At 30.3% G+C, this 25,273-nt stretch overlaps 1 protein-coding gene across 1 annotated transcript; it reads left to right on the top strand.

Annotated features, from left to right (window-relative positions):
• Positions 1 to 1,889: 1,889 nt before the first annotated feature.
• Positions 1,890 to 21,875, top strand: LOC113367731 (nephrin-like). Its single transcript, XM_026609311.1, has 16 exons — positions 1,890 to 1,971; positions 3,463 to 3,595; positions 4,809 to 5,029; positions 6,766 to 6,879; positions 6,943 to 7,146; positions 7,694 to 7,845; positions 7,943 to 8,078; positions 9,680 to 9,810; positions 10,185 to 10,344; positions 11,571 to 11,764; positions 12,237 to 12,339; positions 14,024 to 14,320; positions 15,970 to 16,242; positions 16,304 to 16,476; positions 19,382 to 19,577; positions 21,832 to 21,875. The coding sequence occupies exons 1-16, from the start codon at positions 1,890 to 1,892 to the stop codon at positions 21,873 to 21,875; spliced, it is 2,613 nt and encodes an 870-aa protein (XP_026465096.1).
• Positions 21,876 to 25,273: the final 3,398 nt, after the last annotated feature.

Here is a 25,273-nt window from a genome sequence, read left to right as displayed (position 1 = left end):
TAACGCAATTTCTCTAAGGTTCAAGTTCTAAATGCTTACTACAATGATAAACCCATCATGTCGCATTTGAAGTATGACTTTAATTACATTGTCTTCAAATATTATAAATATTTTTACCGCTATTATAAATATATAATTTATTATAATATAAATATGTGTAATGTTTGGCATTAAAAATTTGTGTATCGCGAGTGTTACCTTATTACTAATGAACATTATTTTGACTTTTTTGATTTGATCTAGCGGTCAAAAATGATCATTAGACATATGCACATCAAATTATCAAATATTTTATAAAGATTTTAACAATAAGTATAAATTTTGTTTACATTCCTATGGGTTTCGTACCAAGTTCAGAATTTCCAAAATATTTCAAAATACACTATTCTTCAAAAAAAAATCGTTTCTCAAAAATCTAATTTTTCAGAGTAATTTTTTTTCAAAAATGTTAATCTTTAAAAAAAAACTGGTACGGGAAGTTTCAGCAATTTGCCTTAAGGCACGATGCCATGCCTCACTTTCACTTTCCACTTAAAATTAGAACTAAAATTATTTTTTTTGAGCTTTGCAGCATTTTTATAAAAGTTTTTTTAGAACATTCATGAAAATTGAATTTGAACGCAAAATACATACTTTTTTTCTTTATGAACAATATTTAATAAAGTATATTTAACTACGAAATTTCAGAACTAATTGCATTTCATCATCAGATTTTCCTGCGACATTGACTTATAAATCGATATCACTAATTAAGCACTTGTAAAGAAATTATTTAAGAATATTTGATTTTTAATCAAAGAAAATTATTTATTTAATTTGGTTGTTAATTTTACAACCAAATAATTCACTAAAAGAAATTAAAACATTTGTACTAATTATAGCATGATTTAAATACACGCAAAATTACTATTAACACATTAGGTTTTAACATATTTTATTATACAATTAATCAAGAAATTTGTTTGAACATACCAATGTATTTAGATTTTTTTAAATACACCAAAATGCCAAGAGAAAAAAATTATAACCGAATCAAAACATCCAAAATATTTTATATCGATTTTTCTATCATTCATCAGATTTTTCTATCATTTAGATTTTTTATTGAGTTTTGTTTATAGATTTACTGTACCATTAATCTTACTTGCCACTGGGCAAAATCCACAAATGTATTAAACAAATAAATTAAACACTAGTGTTGTTTTTAATATGATATTGTTGCAGGAGAAATAATAGTGTTTTGTGAAATAAATAAAAAAAATATGACAGAATTTTAATTATAAAGTGCATAGTGTTTGTTATATTGATGTGTGTTAAATAATAAAAGACTTTGTGGACATTCTTTATATTGTTGATAGGAATATATACAGGTAAATGTCATATATAGTATGTATTATATTAGTAATATATAATTTTAATTAATTTTCCCACATTATGTTTCAAGTTTTAGATAAACTCTGTTTTAGTCGATAAAAGCACAAAAATTAGTTTTGAACAAAATTACAGAAAATTTGAATAAAATTTAGATTTTTTTGTAATAACTTTTTTTTAGACAAATCAATAACAATATGTTAAAATTCAAGGTTAGTTGGTGATACCAAAAACTAACTAAATAAATTATGCACGATGTTAGAAATTGTCTAATACTTTTCATTTTTATAAAATTATTTTAATATGCAAAAGTATTCTCTCCAATTTTTTTGTAACTGAAAAAATGAACTCACTTTAATTTATTTTTATTTTGATTACTGTCTCATAATTATTTGTTGAAGTGCTTGAAATAGTTAAATGTTTACTTGTAAAATTAATGATAAAGATATCGTATCAACAAACAAAAATTTATGAATTAAATTATTAATATATAATATTTTAATTTATTTTTAGCAAAAATGACGATACACGTCCTGAAACTATCAATATGGTTTGCTCTAATATCTCTTGCGACTTTGAGAATTATTGAAGAAGAAAATGGTAAGATTATTTTATAATAATTTTGTTTTATTTATAATTTTATTTTATTTATGTAAGTTATAGTACCAGCAGAAAAATCGAAAATGAAATTTTTTATATATCTTTACGTTTCTAAACTTTCTGAACATTTTGGAATGCCTTAGAAAAAAATTATGAGGGTGTATGTATGTATGTATGTACGTAAGTAAATGGTAAGATTATTTTATAATAATTTTGTTTTATTTATTATTTTATTTTATTTATGTAAGTTATATCAATCGCAAAAAAATCGAAAATAATATTTTTATTTATCTTTACGTTTCAAACCCTTTTGAACATTTTGGCATACCTTAGAAAAAAATTGCATATCTTAGTGTGTATGTATTTGCGGTTATAACAATCGAAAATAAAGTTTTTTATATATTTTTACGTTTCAAAGTTTTCTGAACATCATGGTATGTATGTGTGTGTATGTATGTATCTACGGATACAATTTTTCGTCGACGATTTCGAGAACATGGGTCAACCGATTTGAATGATTGATAATAACATTCGATTCGTATTGATGAGGAGACATGCGGATCAGTTTTTAGCAAAGGCAGATCCAGCCGTTTTGGAGATACTGGGCAAAAAGTGTCAAAAATGGTAATTCAATTTTTGAGAGAACGCGTCTGATTTGAATGATTCAAAAAACATTTTTGAAAGTAGATTGAGGCGCGGCGCTAACGCGCTTCAATATTTTGTTTCTAGGCAGCTAACGTATCGCGATTGCTTTAAAAAAAAGTTCAGAATTTCCAAAATATTTGATATAGTCAAAGTATAAAAAAATCCGATTTTTCAAAAAGATCATTTTTTTTTTTAAATTAAAAATTTATTTTTTTCAATGTTTTTAAAAGAAATTGAATCTTTTTTAAAGATTATAATTTTTGGTACGGGAAGTTCTAGCAATTTGCCTTAATGCACGATGCCATGCACCACTAGTTTACATATTATCATTATATCTGTGTATTCTTAAAGACCTTAGATTTCAATTTTTTTATTTATTTTTGATGAATCGAATTGCAACTTGTCAAGCTATAAAGCCACTTTTAAATTACATATCAAGAACTATTGTCTTTTTTTTAACATGGGACGTCACAAGTCTGAGCGAACATTGCCGACGACAATTACATGTCATATGTTACATACCTAACATAGGCCTTATAATATATAAAACGATTTTAACATGATTCGATTTTATGTACATTAATAATATTATTAAAATTATTTCTTACAAATTGATCAGCCATTACAATTGCCATTATATTATTGAACATATGACATGTAGAACATATTTATTCAATCGGGAGTGTTCCACGATTGTCGGCAACTCTCATTCACTAAGTGACGTCACAGTGCATTCTATGTTTGAGCATTTATTTAAAGTCTATGGTCTATACACATTTCTACTTTATTCTAATCCTTGATTTTATGTTACTAATATATTAATAATATATTATTTCCTATTATCAGTGAATACCGTGACTACCGAGGCTGTCCAGGGCGGCCTTGCCCGTTTGCCATGCGATTTGACTCCGACTGTTGCCCAGGACAAAGTTTATTTGGTCATTTGGTACAAGGAAGGACACAAGTCACCGATTTACAGGTAAAAAACTATAAAATACTGAAAGACAGGTAGACAGATACAAAAGTAGACAGATAGAAAGACTATAGTAGACAGGTTGATAGTACTAGTTCTGAGTTTCTTATAGCACGCTTCCCATACAACGCGATAGACGGTTTGTTTGAACGCCCTACGAATTAGTCGGTAAATTATTGTTTAATGTTTTTTTATCTTCCCTAAAGAGAAGTTTATGTTTTATTAAGGGGGTATTCTACTGTAGAAGCATGAATTTTCCCCGGTTTTTGAAGCGCTGTATAAAGGAAACAATTAAAATTTTTACTATCGATTTTTTATCATTTGTTTATTGATATTTTATTATTACATAAAAAAAAATTATTAAAGAAAAAAATTAGAATTCACAAAGTTATGAGCAGTCAAAGTGGGGGCTCAAAAAAAAAGAGGGTGTCCTGGCGTGCACGATTCCAACCCTCCTGGTGATCCGAAACATAAAAAATAGATGGATTCTCAATTATTATAGATGCCGCTATCGTATGAACCTTGGATAAGTTAAAAAATTTTTTTTGTTCGAATGGCGGCAGTTTGAAAAAAAAATTTTTTTTTCAAGTTTTTTTCAACAATTCCGAATTTTTAAAAAAATTTTAAATGAAATGTTATAGTTTTGGGAAAGGTCCATGCGATAAAGCGATGTATAGAGAAGATCCTCTCCAAATTTGAAGTAAATCGGTTCATTAGAACTCGAGATATCCTTACCGCCAGCTCGAAAAAAGTAGTTCCGAGAAAAACGCGTTCAAAGTTTTGAGACTCGGTCGGACCAGAACCGAGGCCACGTCCCTAAAACAGCTATAACTCAGGAAATAATAGTAATTTTGAAAAATACTTTCAATGACATATTTTTGAATAACTAAACTTTGAAAATATGAAAAAAAAAATTTTTCGATTTTTTCAAAATTCTACACTAGAATACCCCCTTAATAGATTTACTGAATGTTTCATCTGTAAATCATGGATTTATGTATTCACTGTCTCAACCAATTTACAAGATGTTGGTTGTGTTCATAAAATATTTATATTGACAATTAATATATTTCATCAAGCTATTTCAACTTCGATTCTACAATATTTCGTTTTCTACTAATCACATCAACTATCCCTACAAGTATCTGTACAACCCTATCAGAATAATAATTAATTATAATATATTTCTTTTTATCATTTGTTATTTTTCCATTTTTAGTTTCGATTCGAGAGATGCCCGCGGCAACAATTTACCAGACAAATCTGTCCATTGGGCCGACGAGACCGTCTTGGCGGGCCGAGCCTTCTTCCAGGCGACCCAGAACCCTGCCACTCTGGCCATTGAAGGGGCCAGAGACTCCGACACTGGCGCCTACCACTGCAGAGTCGATTTTCAGAGGAGCAGGACCAGATATGCGAGGGTTAACTTGACTGTTATAGGTAGATAAATGTCATATTTATAAAAACCATTTTTCATTTAGAGCAAATTAGTTTTTAAATATATTTATTAGAGATGGGCTTATCATATCCGAAGCCGAATCGGTTATTAGTATTTTATTATGTCGGAGTTGTGGAGTTGTTAAGTGGATATAACTCCTCTCTAATGCGGAGTCAATACTTATGTTTATTTTTGACTCCGCTTCAGAGAGGAGTTATATTCACTTTACAACTCCACAACTCCGATGACTTCGAAACATAATACTTGACACAAATGTATTTTCTAGTGTGTTGTTAACATATCTAAAGATTTATTGAGACTTCGGAATTAGTCTACAAATAGTTCAAACATTTTTGTTCATTTTATTATAATAATTACTATTTTATGCATTTCAATATGCATACAAATCTCAAATTGACAAAAAACTTGGGAATCATTAGTTTTGAAGGGAAAATATAGAATTTTTTTAATATGTTTATTTTTATATGAAAACTAGTGGGGGGGTGTATGGCATCGTGCCTTAAGGCAAATTGCTGGAACTTCCCGTACCATAACGAAATATTCGAGGACTGAATGTTTTCAAATAGATTATTATTAATATTGTAACATTGTCTAATATTTATAAGAATTATATAAACTGAATTGCAAAGTTGAAATTATTTGTTTAAAGTATATTAGAACTTTAGTCAGAATTAAAAATAAAATCTGAATTATTTTCGATATACAAAAAGTTTTTTTTGAAAAAAAAAAGTTGAGACAAAATTTTTTGTTAAGACAAGCAGAACGTTCTTTGAATCATTTGAATCGGACGCTTAGTTCTCTCAAAAAATGCTATTTTTTACTTATTTAGCTCCGTATCTTCGAAATGGCTGGGCCTGCCTTTGCCAAAAACTATTAAACACTTCTCCCAATCATTACTAATTGAATGTTTTTTAGATCATTCAAATCGGATGCTCCGTTCTCTCAAAAACTCGATTTCTATTTTCTGCACTCTTTGCTCCGTATCTCCGAAACGGCTAGACCTGCCTTTGCCAAAAACTAATCAGCTCTTCTCCCTATCAATAGGAATCGAATGTTTTTTAAACCATTCAAATCGGTTGATCCGTGCGTCCGAAAACGTGACTGGATATTTGTATTCATACATACATACACACACACATCCATATTTTCTGAGGTATGCCAAAATGTTCAGAAACCTTCAAAACTTCGAGAAATGTAAAAATTTTCAATTTCGATTATATATGAAATAAGAACAAATCTTTGTGTATAATATTTTTCATAAAATAATAATACCTCACATTCTTATATTATTTCCCTTTCGAGAATTAATTATACATTAGGTAGTTTGATTAGCATACTCTTATTTTTACACAATTATAGGGTCATAATTGTATAAAAGTTATATTGTAATACTAAATATTTTTTAGCTGATTGTATACCATTGAAAGAGCTCATTTACGAACAAACATTATCGTATACAGAATATAGAATACAAAATAGCATATAAGAAGTAGAATAAAAGAAAATGATCACTTTTTTCGACCCAAATCTTTGTATTAGTAAAAAATCTCAAGCAAATATCTGCACATGTTAACACATTTAACACCAGTTTAGGGAAGTCGTATATGACAAATCCTGTGGGACAACTCCCCTCGGATTCACTCCGAGGGAGGAGTTGTATCGGAGTGATAACTAAGGAGTGAGTTACCCATCTCTAATATGTATTGTATATTTGCAGTACCACCAGAGCAACTGAGTATCTTGGACGAAGATGGATCCCACATTCCTCATTATGTTTTGGGACCTTATGACGAAGGAGATAATATTAATGTGACTTGCGTTGCCACAGGAGGTAAATAATATATATATATATATATATATATATATATATTTATATAAATTTATCTTTTCTCAGGTAAACCTTCCCCAGCAGTCACCTGGTGGCAGGATAACACCTTGTTGGACGATTCCTATTCAACTTTATCAGAAGGACGTGTTAAAAATGTTCTTCAGCTAAAAGGACTACAAAGGAGACATCTCAACAGTGTTTTTACATGTCAAGCGAGCAATAATAATCTAACTACACCTATTACCAGTGATATTTCTTTGGACTTGAACCGTAAGTAAAATGAGAAAGTGAGATAATATAAAAGTAGAGGAATGAAATGGCATTTCTTAAAATTAACATATGGAATAAATTCAGAAAACTTAAAGTATTGCTTTGTGTAGACAGGGCTATATTTTATATAGGATATATCTAAGATTTTGCAATAAAATTGTCATTACCGTTGAAATACTTTTGCACTATATAAGAAAAATAAAATTTCTTGAAATGTTTAATCCATTTGATTTTTAACTGTTTGACATTTTATTTTAACATTCGACAAGAATTTTACAATAATTTGTTGATATTTTTCACCACTATTTTGGAAACTGTTGAGAATCAAAATTGTTCAGAAGTAGTACTTGTGGTCATTCTCATAATTGTACTAGAAATCTGTCTATTTCATTTTAGTCACCGGTGTCATTTCTATAATTTTGATTAAATTTGTATTCAAAATATTGAGATATGTTTCTTATATATATATATATATATATATATATATATATAGATATAAATTATAATATATATAATATTTGTATATAAATATTTGTTTTTTTTTTAGTTCGTCCCCTTTGGGTGAAAATAACCTCACCAAACAGACCGATGTCTGCAGAAAGTACTTATGAGGTCACTTGCGAAATTGTGGGTGCTCGACCAAGACCTGTGGTGACCTGGTGGAAGGCCAGTGTGCCACTTCGAAATCACAAAGAAGTAGTAAGTATATTTTTTAGATATAACAATAAAAATATGCCATGATTTTATATGTATTAGTAATTATACGGTTATATTCTATAAATTTTAATTTTTTCAGAATGAAGGAAATAAAACAATATCGATTTTAAAGTTTGTTCCAACAATTGAGGATAATGGAAAACATTTGTCATGTCGAGGTGAAAGTGTGATACCTGAGAGCGGATTAGAAGATGGCTGGAAATTGGATATACACCGTAAGAATTATATTTATATATACGAGGTCTGTTCAAAAAGTACCCGGAATTTTCGTTTTTTCAAAAAAATATTTATTTATTCGTCTACATTAATGTGGTCCCCTTCAAAGTAGTCCCCCCCAGATATAGTACACTTATGCCAGCGTTTTTTCCAATTTTCGAAGCACCCTTGATATTCACTTTTTGATATGTCCTTGAGCACTCTCAGCGATTCGGCCTTTATTTCTTCAATCGAGGAAAACCGCCGTCCTTTCATGGGTCTCTTCAACTTTGGGAATATCTGGTGAATTTTTGCACTTTGCAACACTTTATTTCATTTTTTACGCAAAATTTAATACAAATTCTTTGACTTTTCAATTCTTCCATTGTAAAAATCGCCGAGCTCAGAAAAACACGTCGAACCTTAGCGACTACCACAGACAAAGTAAACAGTGAATATAGCTGAAAATTTCATCATACTTTAGGGGCATGTATACCAACACAATAAAAAAAAATTTTGACAATCAGACACTCCAGACCCGCGAAATTTAATTATTAGTAATTCCGGGTACTTTTTGAACACACCTCGTATATATATATATATATATATATATATATATATATATGTGTGCATATAATTTTATTTGATTTTAAAAGTCGGGCGTTACATTGATAAAAATAGCATAAGAGTTTTTAGAAATTTATTTAAATCCATACATTTTGTTTGTATGTAGGTACTTCATTCAGTGACAATCAATTTAACTATAAAAATTAAAACTAAATAAATAATATGTAAGGAATTTCATAGAAAAACAATAATAATAATAATAATAAAACACTTACAATTTTGTATCTTAATATAACAGATGAAAACATTATTAATCCATGGTATGAGTATGTGCACAGTGGTAAAATATATATTTTTTAATATCACAAATGACAAAACACCCAAATAAGCATGAATAACTTTTAATAAGTTGTCGAAACTATGTATTTATTGTTCGGAATTTAAGATAGAAATGTCACGTTTTTCCTTGAAGCAGTTTTTAGCATGTGTTCAAATTTTACGGAAAATTTAAAAAACAATGGGATCTTTTCGTTTTTTAAGAAATTTTGACAAGCTATTAAGGAACCACGTGTTTGTTTCGTTCAGGGCCGTATTGTCGCAGCGTTTGTTTATGACTCTGTCGTTATGCAATTGCAAAAACAACCTCTAAGCGAATCTTCTTTTCAAACGTTCTTTTCAAAATGTAAAATCTATGTTATGATTTACTAATATGCTCGGTTAACATGGTCATTGTTGAACAATTCAATTGTAAGTGTTTTTTTCACTATTATTATTGTTTTTCTATGAAATTTCTTACATATTATTTTAGTTTCAATTTTTATAGTTAAATTGATTACCACTGAATGAAGGCTTAAATGATAGCCGAAACGTATGGATTTTAAATAAATTTCTAAAAACTCTCATACTATTTTTATTGATGTAACGCCCGACTTTTAAACTCAAATTAAATATATTATATCAACATAAAATTGAAGACTTTTCAATAAATATATATATGTATATATATATATATATATATATATATGTATATAATATTTTTTTAATTATATTGCAGATGTTCCGTCTGTGACCTTAGAACTTGGCAGCAACCAGAATGCGTCTCATGTCTATGAAGGAGTCGATGTCTATTTTGAATGTAATATTAAATCCAACCCGTGGGTCTATAAAGTCAGCTGGAGACATAATGTGAGTTGAAAAAAATCACTATAATATAATTTGCTCCGAAACTTTACAAGCAACTGCGCCCATGTTTCTGTTTTCTCTTTTCAGACATTTTTATTTCTTATTTGCATTCTTCATCTTTGTTTTTTCCAGTTTTTTCACTATTGGTATAACCAAATATTTCCTCTCTCATTATCTGTAGTACTGCTGTTTTATTTATCACTTTTTCCAGCAATTTTATCATTTCAGTTCTTCTCCAGCACCACATTTCGAAAGTTTAGAGATAGTTTTCGAATTGTTTCTAAGTTATTAAATGTCTTAGAATGCATTACTCCATTTTTCAAAATTACCTTTTTTATAACCAGCACAATATATCTTAATTCTAATTTTAATTTCAGGGAAATGTAATTTACAACAATATCGGCGCCGGTGTGATTATTTCGAACCAGAGTCTGGTGTTGCAAAATGTGGGCAGATCCAAGAGTGGGTTGTACACGTGTGTCGGAAGTAATCAGGAAGGGGATGGTGAAAGCAATCCGGTTCAGTTGGATATAAAATGTAAGTAGAAATATTTATAATAGTAATTGATAACTAGTGGTGTATGGCATCGTGCCTTAAGGCAAATTGCTGGAACTTCCCGTACCGTAATGAAATATTCGAGAAATTTTAAACGTTTTCAAATATATTATTACAAATACTCTGTAACTTTCATTATTTTTGATATCTTGTTTGTTATATCTGAGCAAATCAAATGTAAATCATAAATCATAAATCAATTTATCTCCAGAACATCCAGAACAATCGTCATTTCATTTCGAATTCAATGTTAAAAAAATAGTTGCCCAATTTACACAAAATTGCAAAATGCTCCGTCACAGTCTAAACGCACTTGGGTAAACATTTGTACCAGAGTGGCGCTTAAAATGTGCTTAGCCTGGGTAATTTTTTGAATTTCTAAAAATTGAAACAAATTTTTTATTTCGAAAGCAATTATTTTGTAAAAACAAGCAAAAAGTTTTTTGAATCATTCAAATCGGATACTTAGTTCTCTCAAAAATTGCCATTTTTCGCACATTTTGCTCGGTATCTCCGAAACGACTGGACCTGCCTTTTCCAAATAGTAATCAACACTTCTCCCCAGAATTACGAACTAAATGCTTTTTAGATCATTCAAATCGGATGGCCCGTTCTCTCAAAATCTCAATTTCTACTTTCGACACTCTTTGCTCTGTATCTCCTTAACGGCTGGACCTGCCTTTGCCAAAAACTAATCAGCACATCTCCCTATCGATAGGAATCGAATGTTTCTTAAATCATTGAGATCGGTTGATCCGTGCGCCCGAAAACGTGGACGAAAAAATGCGGACATACAAAACACACACACACACAGCCATTTAGTTTTTGAGGCATGCCAGTAAAATGTTCAGAAACCTTCAAAACGTCGAGAAATGCAAAAATTTTCATTTTTGATTTTCGGCCCATTACTATCGGGAAGTTTATAATACCTTGAAGGATCAGTACTTGAAGGAAGATCAATATGAGCGAATATCAAAGTAGTTATTATACTTAAGGGTAAAAAATAGTATCCTAGGAGATAAACAAACTGAATCTCGGCTTGGGAAAAAAAAATTACTAACAACTAATTTAAATAGCCATCTAAAAAAGTAGAACTAGAATTAGCCCATCTATCTGAGTCTTGTAGGAACTGACAAAATGAAAATTTTATAACAAAAATTGGAATCTTACCATAATGAGATATGGTCTTCATATCAATTATTTTCCAGATGCCCCAGTGTGTCGTCCTGGACAAATGCCCGTCTACAATGTCGCTCGCCAAGAAACCATTCAAGTATCCTGCGAACTACAAGCCAATCCTGGTGAAGTAACCTTTAAATGGCTCTTCAACAATACAAATTCAGAAGTTCTCAGTCTACCAATCAGTCAGATATCTACAGAAAAGACACACAGCATCATGCAGGTAGGGAAGTAAAAATTATAATAAACTAGTGGGGCGCATGGCATCGTGCCTTAAGTCAAATTGCTGGAACTTTCCGTACCAAAAATTATTTTTTTTTTTTAAAGATTAACATTTTTGAAAAAAATTTACTCTGAAAAATTAGACTTTTGAGAAACTATAAATTTTTGACAAAATTTTACTTTTTTTTTGAAAAAAAGACTTTTTGAAGAAAAGTGTATTTTGAAATATTTTGGAAATTCTGAACTTTTTTCCAAGCAATCGTACTGCTTTAACTGCATAGAGACGAAATATCGACACAGACACATACATCCATTTTTTCTAAGGTATGCCAAAATATTCAGAAACCTCTGAAACGTAAAGATCTATAAAAATTTTTCATTTTCAATTTTTTGCGATTACTATAACTTACCCTACGGGAAGTTAAAAATAATTATGTTGGAAATTGGTGCTCATTATATTTTTTCTTTATCAGTATACGCCGCAGAGTGAACAAGATTACGGTACTTTAATGTGCTGGGGTATCAACGAAGTAGGAACCCAACAGGATCCTTGTGTCTTCATGATAAACCCAGCAGGTAACTAAATAATTTTTAATCTTCTTATATATAAAAATGGAGCTCTCGATAAAATGATCCGCTAAAACTCGAAAACGGCTAAACCGATTTGGCCAGTCTTAGCCTTGAAAAATTCGTGCTAATCAGTAGGTTGCCGGAAAGGTGAGATATTATTTCAAAATCGCGTAGAAACTTTACATTTTTAATTTGAAAATTTTTGTAGAAGCGTAATTTGAATAAAACAATAGGCGGTGGCTAATACGTCAATTGTCAAATGTTTTTGACCGATGATGTTGAATTACATTTAATAGGATGTTTTACGTGATTATTATTTAATTATGATTAAGTTGTAGCAAGTATTTTTGTTTGTAGTTTTATTTATACACAAGAACGTTATTAAACGGATCGCAAGTGTTACTAAAAACTCAAAATATCAACTTTTTTGAAATGTTAATATGAAAATGCACTTTTTGGCATATTTTTCTCAAGCACGGTGCTCTGAAAGATCTCATTTGTATAATTATATACTCATTGGTATTTGTTAAACATTTTCTAGGTTATATTATTTTTTATTTGTGTTATTTTAATTCAGAACCTAAATTTGGTATCGATCAAAGGGACATTTTGTAGAATAACATTTTTCCAGTTATAATTTCCCAGAGTTTTTCAAAGAATAGATAGTAATATATGAAGGTCCGAAGTTAAAAAGGTCCACCACCGATGTGCAAAAAACCAGTAAAGTTAAGCATTGTTTAACAACAATATTTGAAAGTAGAGGGAACAAGATGTATAACCAGCTATAACCTTGATTTTCATGACCCTGCTATCGGAAGATAAACGGCAATCTTTGAACATCCATAATAAAAGTATTTTTTTCCGTTGGTAATTTTTAGCATTAGTAAAAATGTAATTATTTTGTAAAATACCTTTAAAATTAAACTAAGACATTAAACCTGTTTGCCACCTGGCCGTTCCAAGTTATTCCGCCTATAGGGTAAAAAGGTCTAGATAACAAATTTTTGAAAGACATCAAAAAAGCACATTTCTACAATGATGAAGTAGCTGGCAGTTTTACTGAACGTAGTCAGATAATTGTTCGTTTGAAATGTGTTATTTGTTGTGATATAATTGGTTTGGTTTTCATAACATAGTTTATATTTGCTCAAAGTCAAATTGGACCTTCGTGCCTCGCCCTGCTCTACATATATACTTTTTATTAAATTTACTTTAATTTATCGAATGTTACTTGAAACTTTTCAAGAAGCATGTCAAAGATGAAATATACTTAATTTATTTTCTATCTCTCCTCGCAGAAATTTGAAAATTTTATATATGTTCAGTAGTATTATTTACAATTATACACAAAATCCAGAATTCAAAAAGAATCTGAAAAACTTGAAACGTGATCAATAAGTCGAAAGACCAAAAAACATTGGGATTGGATTATACTATGTTTTCTATAGAAAGTGTATAAAACTTGCAGTTTGATTGTATTGACAGAATATAAACAAACTAATGGGCTTCATTGTTTTAGTAATACCTCATTGCATATAGCATTCAAACAATACATCCTTATACACTTAAAGTATTAATTTTTCAGATTCTCTAGAAAATGTTTAGAATATACCGTACTTAGCAAAACAACGCTTGCCGGGTCAGCTAGTATAACAATATTTAATTTTCTCTAACAACTATCCTTTACCAGGTAAACCCGATTCCCTATCGAATTGCACCATAGTGAACCAGACCGCGGAATCCCTTCACGTCGAATGCACAGAAGGCTACGACGGCGGTTTGCCTCAGCAGTTCCTGATGGAGGTGTACACTGTGCACACCAGACAACTTGTCAGCAGTGTCACGTCCAGGACACCATATTTTTCTGTTACTGGTTTGGACTCGGAATTGGGCTTCGATATCGTTTTGGCAGCCATCAACGCGAAGGGACGCAGCAAGTTGGCGCATTTGAACGCTTATGCTCTGAAATTTGCGGAACGACAAACAGGTAGTAAAGGATAATGGTAAAGGGTTATTAGTGCAGTAAACGGAGCGTTTTGGGTCTGAATTTGGGTTTTTTACTGTGCTCCGAATTGCATGAAATTTTGGAATTAGGTTCATCTTATCCTCAAGTTTAAAAGTGAAAACAATTCCCCCGGGGAATGACAATTGACACCCCTTCTTAATTGTGTAATTACATTTTTTCAAAATAACGTCCGAAATCTATAAAAGAACTATTTTTATTGACATTATTTTGTTCATTACATGATTTTCGTTAAAATGTATATTTTAGGAGATATTTGCAAAAAAACGAGGAAAAACACCAAAAATATAAAATATGAATCTTTAGTGACCAGTAATGAAAAGTATTAGTTTTTTTGAAAAACTATAAAAGACTTTTTTAACTTCCCGTAGAGCAAGTTATAGTAATCGCAAAAAAATCGAAAATGAAAATTTTTATATATCTTTACGTTTCAGAGGTTTCTGAATATTTTGGCATACCTTAGAAAAAATGGATGTATGTGTGCGTGTGTGTGTGTGTGTATGTATGTATGTATGTATGTATGTATGTATGTATGTACGTGTGTGTATGTATGTGCGGATACAAATTTTCGTCGACGATTTCGGGAACACGGATCAACCGATTTCAATAATTAAAAAAAAAAATCGATTTGTATTGATAAGGAGATGTGCTGATTAGTTTTTGGCGAAGGCAGGTCTAGCCGTTCCGAAGATACGGGGCAAAAAGTGCCAAAAACGGTTCCTCCGTTTTTAAGAGAACGGAGCGTCCGATTTGAATAATTCAAAAAAAACATTTTATTTGTATTGACAAGATGAAGAATCGATACAATTTTCATGAAGGTAGGTCCAGCGGTTTTGGAGATATATAGAGGAAAAAGTAAAAAAATGAGCCATTTGGCGGTCAAAAATGATCATTAGACATATGCACATCAAATTATCAGATATTTTATAGAGATTTTAACAATAAGTATAAATTTTGTTTACATTCCTATGGGATCCGTACCAATGCTTATCTGTTAGACGGCGTCGCGGCGCTTACGCGTTTCGATATTTCGTCTCTATGCAGTTAAAGCAGTACGATTGCTTTGAAAAAAAAGTTCAGATCTTCCACAATATGTCAAAATAAAGAAAAAAAATTTTTTATTCAAAAAAAAAAATTTATAAAAAAAGATTTTTTTTTTTAATTTTTTTTTTCAAAAAAAACTAATTTTTTGTCCAATTTATAGTTTCTCAAAAATCTTATTTTTTCAAAGTAAATTTTTTTGAAAAATGTTAATCGTTTTTGAAAAAATAATAATTTTTGGTACGGGAAGTTCCAGCAATTTGCCTTAAGGCACCATGCTCTAATTGCTTTAAGACAGAATTCCACTTACAGCTTGTTTTTCTTATAATTAGTTCTTCTATCGATTTCCGACGTTATTTTGAAAAAACGTAATTACACAATTGAGAAGGGGTGTCATTCCCCCGGAACCCGAATTGTTTTCACTTTTGAACTTGAGGTTAAGATAAGCCTAATTTCAAAATTTCATGTTATTCGGAGCACAGTAAAAAAATTCAGAGGTCACACCCTTTTTCCTCTCCGTTTACTGCACTTATGGTTTTGCAGGATTTTATATGTTCTATTTATATTTTTAGCGACTATTCCATCGATGCCTCATATGACGACGTTCATGGGTGCCCTGATAGGCGGTGTTTCTGCTATAGTGCTCCTAGCAGCCATCACGGTGATAACAGTAAGACTTCGTGGAAGATCTGAAGATATCGTGAGACCCCAAGATCATAGCCCTGATAGATCGGCGACACCTAGATGCAATAATGCCTATTTGGACCATCCTGTAGTTTTAGAGGACAACCGGAGCGACATGCTGGACTATTTGGAGGAGAAGAATCCGGATATTATACCTCAAGGTAGTTGAAAAAAAGTGGATTTTGAAGTTGATGTTTCATTTATTGTGGTGGTTATTTGTAGGTGGTGAAGATGTATGTTTAGAGACACGACCGCCTTGTAATTGGCTCGGGACAACGCAGAGGAGTCTTCTATATGGGGCGACTCCTGGTTCGAGTCAATGTCCGCCTTCTTTGCAACCGCCGCCTCCGACGGCGATGTATTTACCGTATAAGTCCTTAGAGAACTTATCACAGGTAAAATTATATATATATATACTAGCTGACCCGACAGACTTTGTCCTGTACCCACATCTACATTTTTTCAATAACCTATACTAATATTTACCATTCAGTTGATAATAACAATTATTGTTTCTCAAATTACTATTTACACCAATGTATGAGTGATGTTAAATGTAGTACTGTTTTAAATAAAATGATTATTCTCAATTCCCACAGTTAACACTTTAATTATCCATTTAACAAATATTAAAATATGTTCAATAAAATTGTATATTAAAAATTATACACTGCAAATTTATTTCCAATAGCTCAATTTATTTTAATGCCAATGGTTATACAATTTTTAGTCATACCTGTAGATGTGGATGTATAAATAAATGATTTTTTGTTTATTCACAACTAAAACATTGATTTTCCAAATTTATCACACGAAAAATCGTCTGCCTTTGTGATTTATAGCATAAGATATACATATTGGAAATTGAAGTCTTTTAGTGGTATAACAAATTCAGAAAGAATTAATGTATAGCATTCGCGTTATAGGTACAATATCACCTTGAATGTTTCTACCCAAAATAATTACTTCAATAATGTTGCCTATAATTTTTATAATTTCGTACCATATTTTAACTGCCTTTTAGTAATTTACGATCTACATTAATGTTTTTTCGCTAATAATTCAATATACATTATTACTTAAGTTTATATTTGAACCGAATTAATTTATCAAATCCTGTTCACATGTGCTCTATTCAACCTACGATCAACAAAATTATTGCAGTAAATGGAGAAAAAAAGCGTGTGCCCTGTGTTTTTTTTTGCTGTGCTCCAATTTTTATGATATTTTGAGAATATGCTAATCTTAATCTCAAGTTCAGAAGTGAAAACAATTTGCACTCCGTCACCACCCACTGGATTAATTGGATTATAACTTTTTTAATTCTGATTTAATCAGAACTTGTAATACACTATTTTAAAGATAATTAAATGAGCTACAATTTTCTTTATCATAAATTTCACCAAAGCAATAATTAGTCAGAGAAAGACCTTGAATTTCTATCTATATACCTTTCTACGTATCTTTTATTCTTTTAGAGATCTAATAATAAGAAATTGGTTGTTTTTTTTAAATAGATTTTTTTCGTGAAATTATGATCCTTTTGGAAATCGTTTGTACTAAAGTTGTATTTTCTAGAATCCATCAAGATCTCTTAAACCAAGTTGATTCTAGTGGGAATACGATTATTTTTAATTTTGGTGGAAATGGCACTCAAAAACTATTTGCTTTAAATGAAAAAAATATTGTATGCGTCTTTTATCTGCATGATAGCTCACTCATTTTACACGCAGAAATATTCATTTTAAAGCTTATTTTGAGTACTATAAAACCCCAATTTTATATCTAGCCTAATATTGTTCCAAGAACAATTTATAGTACACCGATTTATTAAGATTTTAATTGATATATAATTTTGTTCATTACGTGATTTTCGCTAAAATGTATATTTTTGGATATGCTTGCAAAAAATGATGAAAAACGCGAAAAAGAAAAACAAATTTTCATTGGCCAGTAACTTGAAAAGTAATTGTTTTTTTGGAAAACATTATTAAACATTTTTCTCTTTTAATTAATTCTTGTATCGATATCCGACGTTAGTTTGAAAGAGATACAATTGCACCACTGAAAAGGGACGTCATCCCCCCGGGAAGTGGCAAAGGAGTATAAATTATTTTCACTTTTAAACTTGATAGTAAGATGAGCCTAATTCCAAAATTCCATGCAAATTGGAGCACATTAAAAATATTCAGACCCAAAATGCTCAATTGTCTTGAGTGAATATTTTGTATCCAATGCCAAACATATGAATTTTTGACACAATGAAACTTCTAAATAATTGTTTGAGAAAGTAAATTATTTTTGTATCGTGATTTAGTAAAGTAAGGCAAAACACGACTGCATTAGTTAAAAAATAATAATCTGTCAAATTGAATTATATGTGCAATCACTGACAGTCCACAAACATCAGACGCAGACTGCATCACCTATCAGATGCATGTTGACTCTATTTTATATTATTTTTATTTTTGGCACCTCTCAGTTGCTTTTCGGCAGTAATAAATGTATACATTACATTTTTCTTATTCATAATCATAAATATATTATATTTTAATATTGTCTTAGCCTATAAGAGAATGGAAATGTTTGCGTAAATGAAAATTTTCATTTGTTTTCAATACCGAGCAATGCCTCAAATATTTTCAACGTCAATCAATGATAAGCCGTTTTTTGTAATTTTTTCTATTTATTTCTACAATCTAACACCATTTCTATAACACAAAACCAAACCAATTTTTTTTGTTTGGTGCATCAAATGTTAGAGCTGATTCTTATAGTATTTTTTGCGCCGATTTCAAATCTGCAAACCATTTTTTGTATCAGCTTGGAAAGAAGTTGCCGAAACCAGGTCCATTCTAGGTCGTCACGGAAAAGAACTTTTCACGGTGTCAACTAATGTCCCAACTAAAGCCGAATGGGTCTTGTAAGTTTGTATGAACGAGTAGGCATATTTCATTAAAATAACATTCTGAATTGTATTACTCGTTTGTACTTTCATTCCTTATATATCATATATATCATACCTTGAAAACTAAAGCTCATAGAAAAAAAACAATGTCATTTTTGAAATCAGCGCCCCAAATATACTTAAAAACAGCATTAAAATCTTTTGCACCATTTTCTTTGTTGGCCTGTGTAATTCAAAAAATTCTAAAAAATTTCCTTAGCAAACTTCAGAAAGATTTATCAAAATCCGAATAATCGTTTAGGAGGATTATTCTTTCATATACCATTACAGAAGAATTTTATATATAAGATATGTATGTATACATGTATATGACGTCTTTTCCCCTTTTCCAGGTGAACGACACGTCGTACGCGGAACTATACCTGTCGGCGCCAAGTCAAAGGGCCGTCTACACGACGAGTACGCTGAACCGGGCTCGGGTGTCGAAGTCGGGCATGTTCGGGCCGACGAGTCAGCCCCTGGAGAGCACCCTGTACGCGCAGATCAGCCTGAACAACGCGACGTGCGCCAACGATAATAACTTACTAAGTAAGTAAGGGATAATAGACAAATATATATAAACTAGCAAACTCCGTTTGGCCACCAGATGGTTTCGTGAGAAAGATGAAGAAATTTTTTGTTTGTTTTATATTTGAAAAGGAAAAATTTAATTTTATTGCACAACAGTAATGAATTTATTTCGATTACAAAAATGAAGTGTTTTTTAGTTGAACTTCTCTAAATAAATGAAAGTGAATCCGCAAATTATCCGTTTCATTGAAGTGCTCTTTGGTGAACCTCATTTTTTGCTTTTTGGTCTGACGTTACCACAAACAAAGCGGATGGTTTTCCAACTCGTGAATAGGCAACGTATAACTGCCGATGTGAAAAACAATGATTTTCTAAATAATCTATTTGAAATTTATCCCGCAAACACTAAGCGATTGGCCTTGCGACTTGTTATTGCGAACGCAAGGCGAACTGGAAATTGCAATCGTTTGAAGTCAAACGGCAGACCAGTCGGAATCATTGGTATGTCACCAAATCGACAGCAATTTTTTATTGAATGCTGAAATTCAGGGCGTGTACATCATTATTCTTTGCGGCAAGAATTGCTCGTTGACTTAACCAAGCATAATTCTGATAATTCTCGCTAATGCCATTACTCGAATTTTTTCAATTACGGTGCGTGAAGTTCCAGCAGCTTGCATTAAAGCACGATGCCATGCACAACTAATTTTCTTAGCTATAAAACTTGCGGAGTCCGAGACCTTTCCAACGAATGCAAAATTGTCGAAATCGGTTCGTGCGTTCTGGAGTTATTTCGTCAGGAAGGAAAACCCGACTTATTTTTATATTAGAAGATATAGGGTGGTCCTTAGCAAGGCCATTTTCGAATTTCTTTGCTCCCATGGGCGCCAATGCTTCCACATGAATAAAAAATGAATCTCTAATAGTATTAGCTCTTAATATAAACATTTAGATAGAGCGCACGCCAATTAAAAGTTTCATATATTTGTTATTAACATAGGTCATTAAGTAAATTCTTGCGATATTAGATATCATAAAAAAACTATTTATTTATTGGATTGATTGTTAGGAAAAGATTTTTTTTTCTAATTTTTATATTAGGACATTTTTAACTTTCCGTAGGGCAAGTTATAGTAATCGCAAAAAAATCGAAAATGAAAATTTTTATATATCGTTACGTTTCAGAGGTTTCTGAATATTTTGGCATACCTTAGAAAAAATTGATGTATGTGTGTGTGTGCGTATGTGTGTGTGCGTGTGTGTATGTGTGTGTGTGTGTGTTCGGATACAAGTTTTCGTCGACGATTTCGGGAATACGGATGAAGCGATTTGAAAAATTCAAAAAACATTTGATTTGTATTGATAAAGAGACGTGCTGATTAGTTTTTGTCAAAGGCAGGTCCAGCCGTTCCGAAGATATGGGACAAAAAGTGCCAAAAACGGTAACTCAGTTTTTAAGAGAACGGAGCGTCCGATTTAAATAATTCAAAAAACATTTTACTTGTATTGATAAGATGAAGAACTGATCAAATTTTCATGAAGGCAGGTCTAGCGGTTTCGGAGATCTAGTAAAAAAGTAAAAAAAAATGCAATTTGGCGGTCAAAAATGATCATTAGACATATGAACATCAAATTATCAGATATTTTATAGAGATTTTAACAATAAGTATATATTATGTTTACATTGCTATGGGTTCCGTACCAATGCTTATCCGTTAGACAGCGACGCGGCGCTTACGCGCTTTGACATTTCGTCTCTATGTCTCTATGCAGTTAAAGCTGTACGATTGCTTTGAAAAAAAGTTCAGAATTTCCAAAATATTTGAAAAAAAAGTAAATTTTGACAAAAAATTATAGTTTCTCACAAATCTAATTTTTCAGAGTAAATGTTTTTCAAAAATGTTAATCGTTTTCAAAATAATAATAATTTTTGGTACGGGAAGTTCCAGTAATTTGCCTTAAGGCACGATACCATGCGCCCCACTAGTTTATTATCAATTTAATCTTTGTTATAAATAGGTAAATAGTCTGAAATAATATTCATTATCATTGTTTGAATACATACCTAAATAAATTTATTAACTTTAAGGAATATTTTCCATGGTCGACTACGATTGGTTATTGCGAAATAAATAAATTAATTAATTAATAACAATAAAATCATAAGTAATAACAAATAAAATATAAGCAATCAATTCTATATTTTTAACATAAATATTTAAAAAAATATTAAGTTATTAAATAATAAATATTAAATTTTCTTCTCCCCCAGGACACCTGAGTCGACCAGGCGAATTATCGGAAGACCTGCAATGAATTTAGTGTTTTTTATATTAAAATTAATATAAAACTTATGAACAATTTTACTCATTTTTTTATACGTACTCAAAATACCATACTCAAATTGGAAATAATCTAGTGTTTAGTGGTTAATGTGGAATTATTGAATATTGAATAATAATAATAATATTAATTAAATAACTATTATCTACTGATTTGATTCTGGAAACAAAATGGATGGAAAAGGAGCAAGCAATATGGAAAGTTGATGAAGGAGGAGATTCGAAGAAAAGTTTTTGCATTTATTCCATACAATTCTATACAATCAACAATGTATTGTTTATAAACAAAGTCCCTTGCATAAAAGAGAACAACGATTTAAATCCGACAGGATGAAGAAAAAATTTTTGGGAAAGAGCAGATATATTTTTTTAATGCACTTTCTTAAAATGAATCGAAATGAAGTATTAATTGGACTTGTATTGGAGATGTGGTAATGAAATTTATTTATTTGTTTTCTTAGTGAAATTGTAATCTTGAAATGTGTTTTTAAAAGTTGTTGAAATGTTTTAAAATATTTGTTCTATGTGAGGGTTTTTGCAATGGTCGTTTGTTCTTTGATGAAATAAAATGAACTAGACTTTACATGCAGTTGTGTTTTAAATCTTTAATATATATATATATATATATATATATATATATATATATGATTTAGTAGTTAATTTTGATGTTGAAATATGTGAGTGAGTTCTTGTGGGCGATACATCAAACAAAGAAAAGCCAAAGATTTATAAAATAATCTTTATTTCCAAACGTTTCGACATTCAATTTAATGTCATCATCAGTGGATCTAAAAACAGTATGAAAATTAGTATATCTAAGTAATTATAATATATGTGGATTGGTAAAGTAACTATACAATAAGAGAAAAATTAACAAACAGCAACACTTAACAACAAACCAAATATAAAAGATAGGAAAGGTAGTAGAGACTAGATATATATATATATATATATATATATATATATATATACGAGTATATATATATATATATTAACAAAGTCTAATAATCGGGCATAACATCAATAAAAAACATGAATTTCTTTCAAAAATTTATTTTAAATCCATACGTTTCGGCTATAATCCTAGCCTTCATTCAGTGGAAAAATTAGTAGATCTTAGTGTTAAATTGGAAAATTTTAATATAACACTAAGATCTACTAATTTTTCCACTGAATGAAGGCTAGGATTATAGCCGAAATGTATGGATTTAAAATAAATTTTTGAAAGAAATTCATGTTTTTTATTGATGTTATGCCCGATTATTAGACTTTGTTAATACATATGTCAACATCAAATTCAGAATCATACAAAATATATATATATATATATATACATATATATATATGTATGTATATTTGTAAGATTTTTGCAGTCCAATCGTCGAATTAGAAAAAAAGATTAAATAACAAAATTATTTATTCCATTAAACGTTTCGACACTTGATGTGTGTCATCATTCAGTAATCTAAAAAACAATATTACAATAAATACAAAGTTGATGATAAATATAAATATATAAAAAAGAGGAAACTATACATACCAAACCAGGAAAAACAACAGAAAAAATTAATTGTGATGTAAAATTGATTGAACACTAAATTTGTGTAAAATAATAATATACTATTGTATTAACAAACGAGAAATTGAAGGAGCACATATTGCCCTCCTATATTTTATGTTATTAATTGCGGTGCATTATGGACACTGATCAAGGTTACAGAGCAAGTGTAGTGATGGAGTGAGAGCGAGAGTTGTGAGAAACGAAAGGGGAAAGAGAAACAGAGAAGAAATATAACGAATGAAAGATTCTAAAACTGTATAGATTTACTTTTCATGAAATTAATGATGACTTTGTAACTGTCACGTAAGAGATGTTTTACATCATAATTAATTTTTTCTGTTGTTTTTCCTGGTTTGGTATGTATAATTTCCTCCTTTTTTATATATTTATATTTATCATCAACTTTGCATTTGTGTTATATGTTTTTTAGATTACTGAATGATGACACACATCAAGTGTCGAAACGTATAATGGAATAAATAATTTTGATATTTAATCTTCTTTTTGAATTCCACTGTTGGGCTGCAAAAATATTACAAATATATATATATATATATATATATATATATAATTCAAGACTATTCAAAAAAATATATATATATATATGTATATATATATATATATATATATTGCATATTCCTTAAAGTGTTATTTGCAGCCAATTAGTCGAAATAAGAAATTCTTAAATGATTATTTATTCTATACGTTTCGATACTGTATGTGTGTCATCATTCAGCATGTTTAACAAATTCCAAAGTTTTAATTTGAATTTTGCTCTTATATAAACTCCATAGATACCGCCATTTAAGACCCGCACCATCCTATCTATACATCCATTATTGATCTCTATGCTTTACTACCATTACTGTTTGGTACTGTCAGTTGTCAGTCAACATAATAAATATTAAACACACCACCTTAAATCAGGCTAAGAATTTTGACATTTGCACATTTCAGCCAGCATGAAGTTGGCGACGAAATAGAAGTTAGCCGTCAAGTTGAAATGTATTGGATTCATAACTTTGACAGCTAAAACCTGTCAAGATCATTATTATCACAGCCAAACAAGTATTATTATTATTATGATTATTATATTGTCTCATACTAAGATGATAGCCTTTACCTTAGACAATATATTACGTTAAAATACAATATATCTTGTTCCCTCATAGCAAATATTGCAGAAAAAACGAAATATATATGTCAATTCCAAGACATGAAGTATTTCGATTTAGTATTATAACATCAAAAGCGTTTCAATTTTATTTCATTTACTGAACCTTCTATTTGTTTTTGTTGAGTTTCAGTTAGCTTCCACTGAATTAAGGTTAAGATCGTAACCAAACCCTATAAATATGTAACTGTATGATAAAATGTAACCCTATGCGTAAAACGTAAGCGTAAATAATTTTTTAAAACACAATTATAACTAAAACATTGTATAAAATCTAAGCTAGACTAAAATGATCTTTGAATGAAAAGAATCCTAAAACATAACCCTAAAATTAAAATAAGAACTAAATAGGCGCGTAATCAAGAAGCCAAAGCGAATAAAACTTGAACGGACATTAAAAAAATAAACACAAAAGAAATGAATCATAACGAAAAGCTAAAAAATATTAATATTAAATATGAAACAAGCGTACTTGATAAAAAAAAACAATACTCCGACGCAACGCTGTTATAAAAATGAACAAAAATGGTCGACGCGCTCTTGACATCTGAAATGCTTGACAGCTTGATATCTGTCTTCGCCGGCAACTTCATGCTGGCTGAATTGTGCGCAAGTGTCAAAGTCTTAGCTTGATTTA

The sequence above is a fragment of the Ctenocephalides felis genome, unplaced genomic scaffold, assembly GCF_003426905.1.
Source record: "Ctenocephalides felis isolate EL2017-DRISC unplaced genomic scaffold, ASM342690v1 CF-g0.4_SCAFFOLD_01170, whole genome shotgun sequence".
Classification (NCBI taxonomy): Eukaryota; Metazoa; Arthropoda; class Insecta; order Siphonaptera; family Pulicidae; genus Ctenocephalides; species Ctenocephalides felis.
The sequence above is the reverse complement of the archived record's forward strand: the minus strand, read 5'-3'. Positions and strand labels throughout refer to the sequence as shown.

Bases quoted from the DNA above. Each gene is read 5' to 3' on its own strand.
- LOC113367731 (XM_026609311.1), top strand. From the start codon at position 1,890: ATGACGATACACGTCCTGAAACTATCAATATGGTTTGCTCTAATATCT. The intron at 6,880-6,942 runs GTAAATAATATA...ATCTTTTCTCAG, and splicing joins GACTTGCGTTGCCACAGGAG to GTAAACCTTCCCCAGCAGTC. The intron at 10,345-11,570 runs GTAAGTAGAAAT...ATTATTTTCCAG, and splicing joins GGTTCAGTTGGATATAAAAT to ATGCCCCAGTGTGTCGTCCT.